The 14506-nt window shown below is 57.1% G+C and overlaps 1 protein-coding gene across 2 annotated transcripts; it reads right to left on the reverse strand.

Moving 5' to 3' along the window:
• Positions 1-1388: 1388 nt before the first annotated feature.
• AOC1 (amine oxidase copper containing 1) lies at positions 1389-6659 on the reverse strand. Of its 2 annotated transcripts, none has more exons than XM_051806127.1 (5): positions 6624-6659; positions 4169-5712; positions 3353-3641; positions 2552-2684; positions 1389-2270 (listed from the first exon to the last, which is right to left on the reverse strand). In XM_051806127.1, the coding sequence occupies exons 1-5, from the start codon at positions 6641-6643 to the stop codon at positions 1992-1994; spliced, it is 2265 nt and encodes a 754-aa protein (XP_051662087.1). In that variant the 5' UTR covers positions 6644-6659; the 3' UTR covers positions 1389-1991. The 2 variants fall into 2 exon arrangements, with proteins under 2 accessions (XP_051662087.1, XP_051662088.1); XM_051806128.1 differs by lacking the exon at positions 6624-6659 and adding an exon at positions 6394-6439.
• Positions 6660-14506: the final 7847 nt, after the last annotated feature.

Raw genomic sequence — 14506 nt, forward strand, 5'->3', positions numbered from 1 at the left:
ATGGGAGCGCCGGGGCACGGCGGGACCCCGGAGCCACGGGACCCCCGACCCCGGAAAGTGGCACCCCCGGAGCCCTCGGACCCCAGGACCTGGGATCCCTGGAGTCCTCGGGCCCCGGCACGTGAGACCCCCAAAGACCAGGACGTGGGACCCCCGGAGCCACGGGACCCCCAGATTCCAGAATGTGGGACCCCCAGACCCGGCACCCCTGGACACCATGACCTGGGACCCTTGGAGTCACAGGATCCCTGACCCTGGAACGTGGGACCCCCGGAGCCCTGGGACCCCCGACCCTGGAACATTGGGACCTCCACAGTCCTCAGACCCCCACACCCTGGGACCTGGGACCCCTGGAAGTCCCGGACCCCGGCGTGTGGGATCCATGGAGCCACAGGACCCCTGAGCCCAGCATGTGGGACCCCCAACGCCTAGGACGTGGGACCTCCAGAGCCCTGGGACCCCCGACCCTGGAATGTGGGACCCCCACACCCCGGGACATGGAACTCCCCTGTCCCGGGAGCTGGGACCCCCGGAGCCGTGGGACTTCTGGAGCCGAGGGACCCCCGGAGCCCCCACCCCTGGGCCCTGACCTGCCGGGGGGCTCCGGCCGCTGCCCCCCACGGACACTGCCCCAGTGCCGGCGGGGGGTTCACACCCCGGGGACCCCCCGCTCTCCGGCCCCCCCGGGGTCCCCCTGCCCCGGACTGCCGGACTCTGCTGCTCTTCCTGCTCCTCCTCCTAGAGCCCCCCGGGCCCCCCGGGCCGGCGGGGGGGGGTGCACAGCTGTGTCCCCGTGTGTCCCCAGCACCTCACGTGTGTGTCGGGGGTCCCGCTGTGCCGGGACACGTGTGTCGCCCCCCCATCCGTGTGTCTGTGTGTCCCTGCCATGTGCCCCCCCGGGACCCCCTGCCGGGCCCCCCCGCACACGTGTGTGAGCACCGGCAGGCTCGGGGGGTCCGTGTGTGTCCCCCCGCGTGTCCCCGTCCGTGTCCCGGCTGGGGGGGTGGGGGCACGTGTGTGCCCTCCCCTGGCTGCGTGTCCCCTTGGAGCCCCTGGGACCCCCCGAGCCCCCCGAGCCCCCCGGGCGCTCCCCCCGCACAGCCGGGTGTCACATCGTGGGCACCCCACGCACAGGGAGGGGGACACGGGGCGGGGGGGCTGCCACCCCATAGCGTGTGCCGTGTTTGTCCCGTGTCACCCCTGCATGTCACCCCCGCCGTAGGTGTCCCCAATAAACCGGACAGAGACCCCCGGGCTCTGTGTGTCACCGGGGGAGGGGACAGAACCGCGGGGGGGACACACAATGACCTCGAGTGTCACTGCGATCAAACAAGGTGACAGCCAGGGACGGGGCGGGGCGTCCCGGCGGTGGCAGAGACAGGACAGAGGAGGTGACATGGCCTTTACTGGGCACCGTGTGACACATCCCGGTGGCACTGGTGTCCCACGTGGCGATGGAGGGGGTGGCATCACCTTTGCTGAGCCCGACAGGTGCAATATGGCACTGTGAGGCACCGGGTGACACGCCCCGTGCCACGGTGTCCCAGAGGCACCGGTGTCCCACACGGTGTCCCAGAGGCATTGGTGTCCCAGAGGCACTGGTGTCCCACACGGTGCCGGTGCGGGGGTCAGATGAGGTGACATCCCCTTCACCGAGCCCAGCACGGCGCGCGTGGCACCAAGTGACACGTGTGTGACACGTTACCGTGGCACCATGTGATGGCCTGGCACATGGCACCGTGTGACATGGAGTGACACATCCCACACCCCAGCGTCCCAGTGTCCCCGGTGTCCCCGGTGTCCCCGGTGTCCCCAGTGTCCCCGGTGTCCCTGGTGTCCCCAGTGTCCCCAGTGTCCCCGGTGTCCCTGGTGTCCCCAGTGTCCCCGGTGTCCCCGGTGTCCCTGGTGTCCCGTGGTGCCGATGCCGGGCTCGGAGGGGGTGTTGGCCCGTGGCCCGTCCCAGGGCTGGTGTGAGGGTGTCCCGTGCCCGGTCACACCGGGCGGTAGGTGCCGTTGTAGCTGAAGGGCTCGGGGTGGACGCAGGCGCCGGGGCTGGGGGGGGTCCAGCGCTGGATGTGCAGGCGGGAGCAGGCTGGGGGGTCCAGCGGGCGCACGATGACGGGGGCACGCGAGGCCACCGACGGGTCCTCGTCGAAGAAGTTGAAGGGGCGCAGGAAGAAGCCGACGGCGTTGCCGGGGGTGGCCGTGTTGGGGACGTCCTCGGAGTGGGGCACGTGCAGGAAGCCCACGGTCACCCAGGCCACCAGGTCCTGGGGGGACACCGCGCAGTCAGCGGGGCCCGTGGCACCGTGGACCCCCCCACGGGAGCTGGGGACACCAGTGGGAATTGGGGAGACCCCCCAGAGCTGGGGAGCCCCTGAGACCTGGGAAGCCCCTCAGGAGCTGGGGATACGCTGGAGCTGGGGAACCCCATGGGAGTGGGGGAGACCCTGGAGCTGGGAATCCCCCTGGAACCGGGGAGCCCCCAAAGCTGGGCTCCCCCCCGGAGATGGGACCCCCCGTGCCCCCAGCGCTGTGCCCCCAGTGTCACCTGGTCCTCGATGGTCTCGTTGTCACGGATGAAGCTCTCGAAGGTGACCGGGGGGTCCCAGGGGTTGTTCTGGCTGTAGATGCTGCTGCTGCTCGGCTCGTTCTCGTGGCGCCGCGTCACGGCCAGGTGGTACCTGCACAGGTGAGGGGGTGGAGTCGGCCTGGGCGTGGCACCCACCCGTGCTGGGGGGGTCCCAGCCGGGGGATCCCTCTCCCACCCCTGCCTTGGCCCCCCTGCTGTGCCACCCCCTGCCCAGTCACATTATGGGGACATGGGGTTGGCAAGGGGGCTCGGGGGTTCCCCGGCTTTGAGTGCTCGCCAGCTTCAAGGGTCCACCCAGCCCCGGGGGACACCCCACTTCCAGGGGGTTCCCCGACTCCTGAGGGGCTCTCAAGCTTGGGGGTGTCACTGGACACGTCCCCACTGCAGCAGGCCGGGGTCCCCCTCAGCCAGGGCACTCACGGCTGGGACCGCAGAGCCCCTGGGCGAGGCCACTGCCTGCTCTGGGGGCCACGGCAGGAACGGGGGGCTCCGGGGTCAGGTACCAGCAAGGGAAGGTGCCACCAGGGGAAGGGGCCACCAGGGGATTGTGGCAGTGAGGCAAGGTGCCATCGAGGTCTGGTGCTACCAGGGGTAGGTACCACTGAGGGAAGGTGTCACCAAGGGGGAAGTGCCACCAGAGGAAGGTGTGAGGGGGAAAGGCACCGTGCCCACAGCACTGGGTGACGCCGGTGACTCGGCACGGAGCCGGGTGCCAGAGCCCACGGGGCAGCCCCGTCCCCCCACGGGCCCCGCGCCCACCTGGCCCAGGTGACGCCGCGCTCCTCGCGCCAGCCGCGGGGCAGGACGGGCCCGGCGTGGGAGCTGAGCTGCAGGCGGTAGGTGCGGCGGTGGCCCCAGCGGTTGCGCCGGCGCGGGTTGGTGAAGAGCAGGTACCGCGGCGGGGCCCGGCCCAGCGGCAGCGCGGCCTCGCGCTCCCGGCGCCGCGGCTCCCGGTGCAGCCACGGCTGCACCACGCGGGCCCCCGCGCTCCAGGGGTTCGAGATGTTCTCGAAGCGAATGTCCATCGTCTCGAAGCTGTTCCCGGTGCCTGCGGGGAGGGGGGTCGGTGGGGGGACACGGCGGCACAGACCCCCGGGGCGGGGACGGGACCCCGCGGAGGTGTCACCGCGCAGGGCTGGGACCCTACGGACGTGCTGCATGGAGGGGTGGGACGCTGTGGGGATGACACCAAGGATGTGGACTGGGACCCCCTGGAGATGCCACCACCACGGAGGGGGGGACACAGTGGAGATGCCACCAGGGAGGACTGGGAAACCAGGGAGATGCCACCATCATGGGGGGCTGGGACCCTCCAGAGATGCCACCAACATGGAGGGTTGGGGCCCCAGGAGATGCCACCACCATGGAAGACTGAGGCTCTGCAGAGATGTTCCCATGGAGGGGTGGGACCCCATTGAGGGTGGTCATCACCAGAGGGTCCAGGTAATGTCCAGGTGGCACCACCCCCCTCAGGGACAAGGCCCCCTGGTCCCTGGAACACCCCATGGGCTCAGCTCCCCCTCCCAGCGCCCTCCCCACGGCCGGGGCGTGTCGAGAGCTGTCGGGGCCCTTCACCTGCGACATCCAGGTCCACCTTGTAGTGCACGAGGTGCGTGTGGAGGTTGCCCAGGACGTGGCTGTGCACGCGGCTGCCGTAGCGCCGGCCCTGGGGCGTGTAGAAGGTGGCGTGGATGTAGCCGGTGGCGTGGACCTTGGCCTCCAGGACGCCGTTGGGGTAGAGCAGGAAGTCCCAGATGTAGTCGTAGTTGTAGACGGTGGAGGTGGTCCTGAGCACCAGCGCCCGCCCCTCCAGCCCCGCGTAGAAGTGGAAGCCGCCCTGGAAGTCGTTGTCGAAGTGGCGGCGCAGGGGGACCCCGGTGGGCAGCTCGAAGACGCAGAGGGCGTTTCTGAAGCGCACGGGGCCGTCGGCGTCCAGGAGGTGGTGGGCGTCCAGGAAGGTGGCGGTCTCGGGGCAGTCCACGCCGCGCGCCAGCTCGAAGCTGGAGGCGCCCATGGCCCAGCCGGCGTCCATGTACTTGGTCTGCATGGCCGCCGGCGAGTGGCCGCCGTAGAAGGCGACGGCCTCCTGCACGCTCAGCTCGTAGGCCACGCGCTCGCCGCCGAAGCGCACGTCGAAGAGCTGGAGGCCGGCGGAGGAGCGCAGGCGGAAGGCCAGGCTCCAGCCGCCGTACTCCAGCCGGTTGCCGCGCAGGCGGTAGCGCCGGCCCTGCGGCTCGCACACCTTGGCGCCGTGCACCTCGGTGGGCGTCCCGGTGAAGAAGCGCCCGCGGGGCTCGTAGCCGGAGAAGAGGTGGCGGGCGGGGGGCTCGGGCAGGCGGGCCAGGGCCAGCGCCCCCCGCGCGTGGAGCTCGGCCAGCTCCCGCACGGAGCCGAAGTAGCGCCCGTCGTACCAGAGCCGCCGCACGGCCCAGCGCCGCGGGTCGGGGTCCCGGTGGTCCAGCAGCACCTCCAGCCCCACGGGGTGCAGGAAGTAGCCCTCGACGAAGCGCTGGATCACCAGCCAGGTGCGGCGCTCGCCGGGGCCGAGCCCGCGCGGCGCCACGTCGGAGAAGGTGAGGCAGCGCGCGGAGCAGTTCCGGAGCCCGAAGCCGGTGGCCTCGCGCAGCAGCGGCTCCAGCGGCTCCAGGGCGGCCACGAGCGCCTCGTGCAGCAGCTCGTACTCCAGCTGGGTCATGGGCCGCGCCCAGAAGGGCACGGCGCGGCCCCTCCGGGGCCCCAGCGCGCGGTAGGAGCCGGGCCGCGGCAGGGGCCCCACGGCCAGCTCGGTGACGTTGGGCTCCGCCTGCGCCCCGAAGAACACGACGGCTCGAGCCTCGCGCCGCGGGCGCGGCCCCCCGTGCGCCAGGAAGCGCAGGGCAGCGCGCTTGGGGGGCGGCAGCAGCTCCACCAGGAACAGCGAGTTCTTGGCCAGGGGGCCCCCCCGGCTCGGCGCCAGGCCCAGCTCCGGCCGCTCCATCAGGAAGGCCCGCACGGCCCGGAGCTCCCCCGGGGACAGGTCCGAGAAGATGGACGCGGGGTCCAGGGGGGCCGCCGAGGGGCCGGGGGGGGCCGCGCCGACCAGCAGGGCCAGTGCCCAGGGGACGCCCAGAAACCACATCCTGGGGGACACGGGACAGGGGGGTCAGCACTGGGGGGGGGACAGCCGAGCCCTCCCGCTCCGGTGCCACCGCCGGCAGTGCCGGCAGCCCCCCAAAACTGGGGGAACCACGGGCTGACCCCCAGCAAAACCAGAGACACCACAGGGTGACCCCCAGGAAAACCAGGGAGACCACTGGGTGACCCCCAGGAAAACTGGGAACCCCACTGGGTGACCCCCAGGAAAACTGGGAACCCCACTGGGTGACCCCCAGGAAAACTGGGAACCCCACTGGGTGACCCCCAGGAAAACCAGGGACACCGCAGAGGACCCCGGTGGAACCCAGGGGGTGTTCCCAGGGACACTGGGGGGGCATCGTGGGCTGACCCCCAGGAAAATGGGGAGGACTGTGGGCTGACCCCGCTGACACTGGGGACACCACAGGGTGACCCCAGACCAAGTGGGGACACCATGAGATGACCGCCAGGAAAACCGAGGGCACCGGGGGGGGGGGATTCCCCGGAAACCTGCCCCCCCTCCCCTGCAGAGCCCCCCAGGCCCGGGGATGGGGGCCGTGCACCCCCGGGGTGGCTGTTGAACCCCAGCCCGGCACTGAACCCCCGGGGTGGGCAAGGGGAGACCCCCCCGTGCCCCCAAGGAGTGCCCGCAGGGACCACCCCCGGCCCCCCCGCGCCCCCCTCACCTGCCCGGGCTCTGCAGCGGTGCAGCGGGGCCGTCTCTGCCCCGGCCCGGGGCACTGACCCCCCCTGCCCGCCCCCCGGGGGCATTGACCCCCCTGCCCGCCCCCCCGGGGGTCACCGCCCCCGTTCCCGCCCCCTCCCGCCCCCTCCCACGGGCCCGCCCCGATTCGAGGCCACCAGCGCGACCCCCATGTGTGTCCCCCCCGGGGGTTCCCCCCCCCCGCCCCCCTACCTGCGCTCCCTCGGCCGCATCGCGCCCACCGAAGGGTCGGGGAGCCCCCCCGGCCCCCCCGCGGGTTAATGATCACCCGGGGGGGTCACGAGAGCTCCGGGACCGCCCGGTCGTTGCCCCCCCGCGCCTGGGGGGGCTCCGAGCGATCAAATTCCAGGGATGAGGCGAGATAAGAGCCGGGAATATCCCACGGGAGACCGCGGGCTCCCAGATTTGCCGGGGGGGGCTCGAGGGGGGGTGTGGGGCCCCCCCAAAAAAAATCCAAATGGAAACGGGTTTGTGACCCCCCCACCCCCACGGCTGCCTCCCGTCTCCATGGCAACGCCTCCCTGACCCTCCCATCCCCATGGCAACGGGGCCCCGACCCCCGAAATCCACGCGGAAAGGGGGTTTGGGCCCCCCCACCCCCACGGCTGCATCCCGTTCCCATGGCAACGCATCCCTGGCCACGCCTCTCCACGGCCACGCCCTCCCTGGCCACGCCCATCCCCTGGTCACGCCCCCCGCTCCTCCCCCACAAACCCGAAATAAATGGATTTAAAAGCGAAAAAAGGAAAAGGGATAATTGATCTTTAAAGGCCAAAAAAACCCGAGATAAGTTGTTTGAACAGATCCCAAAATTCGGAAATAGCGAATTTCCGAGCCCGAGGAGTGGGATGGGGGGGTTTTAAAAGCCAAAAAACCCCCGGGAAAAGTTCTTTTAAAAGCCCCTAAAACGGGATACGGGGTTTTAAAGCCCCCAAAAATTGAACGAGAGGTTTTAAAAGCCAAAAACACCTCAGGATAAGTCATTTTAAAGGCCAAAATGTTGGGATAAATGGTTTTAAAAGGCCCCGAAATTGTGACGAGTCGTTTTAAACCCCAACAAAAAAACCCAGGATAAGTAATTTTAAAAGCCAAAAAACGTCATAAACTGTTTTTAAAGCCCCCCCAAAATGCAGAAGTGGCTTTAAAAGCCCCCCAAATGGTATGAGGGGTTCCAAAGGCCCAAAGCCCAGGGATAAATCATTTTAAAAGCCAGAAAACTGGGACAGGTGGTTTTGAAAGGCCCCCCAAAATAAGATGAGTGGGTTTAAGAGCCAACAAAAAAATTGGAAAAGCGCTTTTTAAAGCAAAAAAACCCCCGGGATAAGTGGTTTTTAAAGCCCCCAAACTGGGGTGAGAGGATTTAAAGGCCTCGGAGAGGGGGATAAGTGGGAAATGCCCCCAGAGTGGGATGATTGGTTCTAAGAGCCCCCAGAGATGGGAAAAGTGGGTTTAAAAGACGAAAAAATAAGGGATAAGAAATTTTACAAGTCCCCCAAAATGGGATGAGTGGTTTTAAAAGGAAAAAAAAAACCAACAACTTGTTCTAAAAGCAAAAAAAAAAAAATGCCAGGGTAAGTTATTTTAAAAGTCAGAAAAATGGGATAAGAGGTTTTAAAAGTCCCCAAATTGGGATGAGTGGTTTTAAAAGAAAAAAAAATAATAATAACTTGTTCTAAAAGCAAAAAACCCACAGGATAAGTTATTTTAGAGGTCCCCAAAATGGGATGAGTGGGTTTAAGAGCCACAAAGAACAGGACAAGTGGATTTAAGTGCCAGAACCCATAAAGTAAAATAAATAAATAAATAAATAAATAAATAAATAAATAAATAAATACAAAATAAAATAAAACAAAATAAAATAAAACAAAATAAAATAAAATAAAATAAGATAAAATAAATAATATATAATAAAATAAAATAATATAAAATAAAATAAATAAAATAAATAAATAAAATAAAATAAAATAAAATAAAATAAAATAAAATAAAATAAAATAAAATAAAATAAAATAAAATAAAATAAAATAAAATAAAATAAAATAAAATAAAATAAAATGAATGGGGTTTGAAGGTGCAAAAGAATATTAAAAGCAGTTTCAAGAGTCCCTAAAAAGCAGGATAAATATCTTTAAAAGAAAAAAACAACCAAAAAACCAAGCAAAAAACCCACAAAACCTCCCCCAGTAGGAAAAGTCATTTTTAAAGGCAAAAGAAAAACAGGGGATCAATGTCCTTAAAGCCCCAAAAGAACTGGGTAAGTGGTTTTAAAGGCAGCAAGAATTCGAAGGGGACAAGTGGTTTTAAAGCCCCCCCAAAATGGGATGAGCAGTTTTTAAAACCCCTCAGAAGAGAACAAGTGGTTTTAAAAGCCACAGAAATGTGATGAGCAGTTTGAAAAGAACCAAAAAAAACCCCAAAAAACAAACAAGAGAATTGGTTTTAAAGGGAAAAAATGGGGTAAGTGGGTTTTAAAGCCCCAAAAATGTGACAAGGAGCTTTAAAGAATAAAATCCCCCAGCATATGTCATTCTAAAAGCCAAAAAAAAGGGATAAACTGTTCTAAAAGCCCCCCAAAAATGGATTAATTGGTTTTAAAAGCAAAAAAAAAAGCAAAGCAAAAAAAACCCAAACCCAAAACACACAAAAAATCACAACAAACAAACAAACCAGCAAAAAAACCCAAACCAAAACAAAAAAAAAAACCCATCAGGATAAATCATTTTTAAAGCAAAAAGAAAAAAAAGGATAAGTGGTTTTAAATGCAAGAAAAAGAAAAAAATCAAACCAGGATTAAAAAAAAAAAAGAAAGAAAAGAGGATAAGATCTTTAAAAAGACAAAAATAGAGATGAGTGGGTTTAGTAAACGCCCCAAAAATCGGGATAAGTGGTTTTAAAGCACAAAAATCGGGATGAATAATTTATAAAGGAAAAAACCCCAGGGGGTAAATGGTTTTGAAAGCCCTGAAAATGGGATAAGTGGGTTTAAAAGAAAAACAAACAAACACCCAGAGAAAGGAATTTTAAAGGCCCCAAAAACTGGGACGTGGTTTTTAGAGCCAAATAAAAATAAAAATAAAATTAAAAAAGGGGAGTGATAATTTGTTTTAAAGGTCAAAAATCCCGGGAAAGTCATTTTGAAAGCAAATAAAAATAAAAGCCAAAAATAGGGGGAGAAGTGGTTTGAAAAGAAAAGGAAAAAAAAAATAAAACCTAAACCAAACCAAACAAACAAAAAAAAAACCACAAAAAACCTCCCAAACCCAACCAAACAAAAAGCAAAACAACCAAAGCAGGAAAAAAAAACCCCAAACACAAAAAACCACACAAAAAACCCCAAACAAATAAAACAACTCAACTCCCCCCACCCAAAATCCCACCAAGACATCATTTTAAAGGCCAAACAATTGGGCTCAGGGGGTTTAAAGCCCCTCGAAAAGGGGATGAGCAGCTTTGAAAGCCCCAAAACGGGACAAGGGGGTTAAGAAAAAAAAAAAAGGGGGGGGTTATGTGGCTTTAAAAGTTCCAAAAACTGGGTTAAGGGGGTTTTAGAGCCACAAAAAAATGGGAAAAGTGGTGATAAAAACAAAAAAAAAAACCAAAAAAACCCCAAACAAACAAACAAAAAAAAAAACCAAACCAAACCAAAACAAAAAGTCATTGGAAAAGCCAGAAAATGGGGTAAGTGATTTTAAGAGCCCCAAAATGGGATAAGGGAGTTTTAAAGTAAGAAAAGAAAGTGGGACAAGGGGGGTTTTGTAATCTGAAAATATCCCTGGAATGAGTGGTTTTAAAATTTAAAAAAAATGGGATAAGTGGTTTTAAAAGCAAAAAGAACCCCAAGATATTTTTAAAGTCCCAAAAGTTGGGATACAAGCCCAAAAAAAAAAATCCCACAACCCCCCCCCCCCCAACAAACAAAACCAAACAAAAACAACCAAAAAAACCCCCCACAAAAAAACCCCCAAAAAATAAAACCGCTGGGCTGAGTGGGTTTAATGCCCTTCAGAAGGGGGATGAGGGGCTTTACAGGGCCCAAAGACTGGGATAAGTGGCTTGAGGAGGGAAAACAAATTAAAAAATTGGAGAAGTGGTTTGAAAAGCTCCAAAAATGGAACAAGTGGTTTTAAAAGCCAAAAAAACCCCTCCCAGGATGAGCCCCTTTGGACACAAACTCCCCTTTCCCTCCTCAGAAAAAAAAGGATAATGGGTTTAAAAAGCAAAAAAAAAAAACCAAACACTCCAGGATAAGTAATTTTAAAAGCCTTAAAATTGAGGATAAGTGGTTTTAAAAGCCAAAAAGTCCTTGGGATATATAATTTTAAAAGCCCTAAAGGAATGGTTCAGGTGAATGTAAAAGTCCCCCAAAAATGGGATAAATGCTATTAAAGGAAATAAAACCCAACAAAACAGGATAAGTCACTTTTAACACCCCTCCCCCCAGAAAAAAAAGGTAAGTGGTTTTAAAAGACCCAAAAGAATGGGATAAGTGGGTTAAAAAGCAAAAAAAAAAACCCCAAACCCTAAGCTAAGTCATTTTAAAAGACCCAAAAAATGGGATAAGTGGGTTAAAAAGCCCCAAAAAAGGGTCGAGTGGATTTGAAAGCCCCCAAAAATGGGATGAGCAGTTTTAAAGACTAAAATAAAAACAAAAAAAAAAGGCAAAAATACCAGGATCAGTAATTTTAAAAGCAAAAAAAAAAAAAAAAAAACAAACCAAGCAGGATCAGTAATTTTCCAAGCCCAGAAAATGGGGTAAAGGGTTTTAAGAGCCCCTAAATGGGATAAGTGGGTCTAAAAGTTCCAAAACATGGGACAAGGTGGGGTTAAAATTAAAAAAAAAAAAAAAACCACCCTGGGATAAATCTTTTTAAGGGCAAAAAACCCCAATGGGATGAGTGGTTTTAAAAGCCAAAAAAAAAACCCACCAAGACATCGTTTTAAAAGCCAAAAAACTGGGATAAGTGGTTTTAATGCCCTTCAAAAATGGCATGAGCGGTTTTAAACCCCCCCCAAATGGGTTCAGTGCCTTTAAAACCACAAGAAATTGGACGAGTGGTTTTAAGAGTCCCCAAAAATAGGGATTAGTTGGGTTAAAATAAAAAAAAATAAAAGAAAAACCAAAAAAAACACCAAAAAAAAAAAAAAAAAAAAAAAAAAAAAGGGAAAAGTCATTTTTAAACCCCTGAAAAAAAAAAGGGAAAAGGGGTTTTAAAAGCTCCAGAAGAACAGGATAAGAGGCTTAAAAAGCAAAAAAAAAAAAGAAAAACCACCCCGGGGTAAGTAATTTTAAAAGCCAAAAAATAAATGGTAGTAAGTGGCTTAAAAATGCCCCCAAAACTGGTTAAAAGCCAAAAAAAAAAAAAAACAACAGGAAAAGTCACTTTAAAAGTCACAACAGAATGGGCCAAGTGGTTTTAAAAAACGGGCTAAGTGGATTAGAAAGCCCCCCCAAAAAATGGGATAGGAGCTTTTAAGAGCCCCCAAAATGGGATGAGCAGTTTTAGAGACCAAAAGAAAAAGAGCAGGATGGGTGGTTTTACAGGTAAAACAACTGCCCAGGGGTAAGTCCTTTAGAAACAACCCAGAGGGAGGTTCCAGGAGCCCCCAAGGCGGGGTGGGGGGTGTTTGAAATCCCAGCCGCTGCTCCCGGGTGGTTCCAGCGGGCGCTGCAGGAGCTTTGTCCCGGTTCCCAGCAGGGAAAACCCGGCTCCTGTCGTGGGGGGCTGGGGGGGATACAGGGAATATTCCAGCGGGTTCTTCCCCGGGCAGGGACACCTTCCCACCCTGGGCCAGCCCAGGGGCTTTACCCCCGTGTTCCTGGTTATTCCCTCTGGTTTCATCCTGGTTATTCCCTCTGTTTTACCCCCATGTTCCTGGTTATTCCCTCTGGTTTTATCCCAGTTATTCCCTCTGTTTTACCCCCATGTTCCCGGTTATTCCCTCTGGTTTGTTCCCAGTTATTCCCTCTGGTTTTATCCCAGTTATTCCCTCTGGTTTTACCCCCATATTCCCGTTTATTCCCTCTGGTTTTATCCTGGTTATTCCCTCTGGTTTTATCCTGGTTATTCCCTCTAGTTTTATCCTGGTTATTCCCTCTGGTTTCATCCTGGTTATTCCCTCTGTTTTCCCCCCGGGCTCCCGGTTCTTCCCTCTGGGTTTATCCCAGTTATTCCCTCTGTTTTACCCCCATATTCCCATTTATTCCCTCTGGTTTGTTCCCAGTTATTCCCTCTGTTTTCCCCCCACATTCCCGTTTATTCCCCCTGGTTTTATCCTGGTTATTCCCTCTGGTTTTATCCTGGTTATTCCCTCTGTTTTCCCCCCACATTCCCGGTTATTCCCTCTCTGCCCCCTCCCAGGCCATCCCCCCACCCCTGGTCAGTGCAGGATGAAGGTCTGGCCGTTTCTCTCCTCCAGGAGTGGCCAGGGCCAGCTGGAGCCCTTTTCCCCTGCACACTGGCTCCACTGCCCCTTTCCCTCAGGAATTCCCATAACTTGTCGGGGGGGGTTCCCTCCGTGCCCGACTCTGTCCCCCCGCACAGGATCCATCAGTGAACAGGGATGTGGCTCCCCCCTTCCCGGTAATTCTGCTCAGAGGCCCCTCCAGCACGTGCCACCTCCTGGTCCGGTGCCATTCCAAACTCTGGCCTCCTGGCCAGTCCACAGTCCCTTCCAAGATTCTTGGATTTCCTCAGGGTTCCTCTCCGAGCTCTCTGTGGCCGTGGAGACCCCCCCTCTGAACGCCCTCCCCAGCAGGGACAGCAGGAGCAGGATCCGGCTCCAACCACCTCCTCCACGAGCCTCGGGATCTCTTCCCCAGCTGGAACGTTGTGTGTTTGGGATCCTCTCCAGCCCTGACCCGAAGGCTGAGCTGGAGTGTCCCGGTGCTCTGGGCCAGAGGCTCCAGAGGGACCATTGTCCCTGTCTGGAGTGGCCCAAGGACAGTGGGGGAAATCTGCTGGAATTGCACAGAACCTGCTGAGGGTCCATGGGGAAGGAGGGGGGACAACCAGGTTGGAACCGGGAATGTGCACGCTCCAAAATCCCACAGGGTCCCAAAATCCCACAGGGTCCCAAAATCCCACAGGGTCCCAAATTCCCACAGGGTCCCAAAATCCTCGTGTTTCCTCCTTGTCAGCTGGTGGGGATGTCGCCGTTATCCCGTTATCCATTGGGATCTCACCACACCCATCCTGCCCCTTCATTCCTAAAAACTGGATCTCCTCTGCAGGTCCCTTCACTCTGTTCTGTGGAAAACTCCAATTTTAGTGGGATTTGGGTTGTTTTTTCCAATTTCCCAAACCCTTCAGCTCTGCTGACTCGATGATGTCCCCGATGGCCCACAGGGATTCCGGAGCCTCCCCCCGTTCCAGCCCAGTCTGGACCAACCCAGGGGGGAGGGATGGGCCCTTCCCAGCCCTGGGGTGGTTCCAGGCTCAGGGGATCCGACCCAGGGCTCAGCAGGCCTGGGCCAGTGGAATTCCAGCATCCCGGGACACCGGCTGCTTTGGGAATTGTATTTCCCTTGGGAAAGCTGCTGTGGGGGCAGAGGCACCGTGTGACCCCCGAGGATGTGGAAAAATGGGAGGAAATGTCCTTTATGGACCTCAGTCCCATCCCTTGCAGCAGCTCGAGGCCCTCCGGGTGCCAAAGGCTCTGCAGATCCCGGGATGAGCCACATCCACCCCCCATCCTGCCAGAGCTCAGCTCCAGGCATGGAAAACTAAGGAGGTTTGGTCCCAAAAATCCGCATCCTCAAGGGTGCTGGAGGAGGGTGACGGACACCTCAGCATCCCAACCCCCTCCGTGCTCCCAGCTCTGCTCTGGTTTCAGGATTTAATTGGGGAAATGTCTCCCGGCCTCGTGACTTCACCTGAAAGGCAAACACCGAGGAGGGAAGGTTGGGATTTTATCTGAGGCCTGGAGCACAAAGGACTCGTGGTCCGGCACCTCCCTCGCCGTGCCCCGTCCTCCCGGCCTGGATTCCCGAGGATCCTCCACGTGTGCTCCCGGCACGTGGAACTGGGACAGCCCAAAAAAGCCCCCGGGGCCGTGGTGCTGTCACAGCCGGGGGT

The sequence above is a fragment of the Manacus candei genome, unplaced genomic scaffold (assembly GCF_025592945.1).
Source record: "Manacus candei isolate 608988 ecotype Guabito, Panama unplaced genomic scaffold, ASM2559294v1 h1tg000066l, whole genome shotgun sequence".
Taxonomy (NCBI): Eukaryota; Metazoa; Chordata; class Aves; order Passeriformes; family Pipridae; genus Manacus; species Manacus candei.

Coding starts and splice junctions, on each gene's coding strand:
- AOC1 (XM_051806127.1), bottom strand. CDS start 6,643: ATGCGGCCGAGGGAGCGCAG. Junction 3,642..4,168: donor GGTGGACCTGGATGTCGCAG/GTGAAGGGCCCC, acceptor CCCTCCCCGCAG/GCACCGGGAACAGCTTCGAG. Junction 2,271..2,551: donor ACGAGACCATCGAGGACCAG/GTGACACTGGGG, acceptor GTGTCCCCCCAG/GACCTGGTGGCCTGGGTGAC.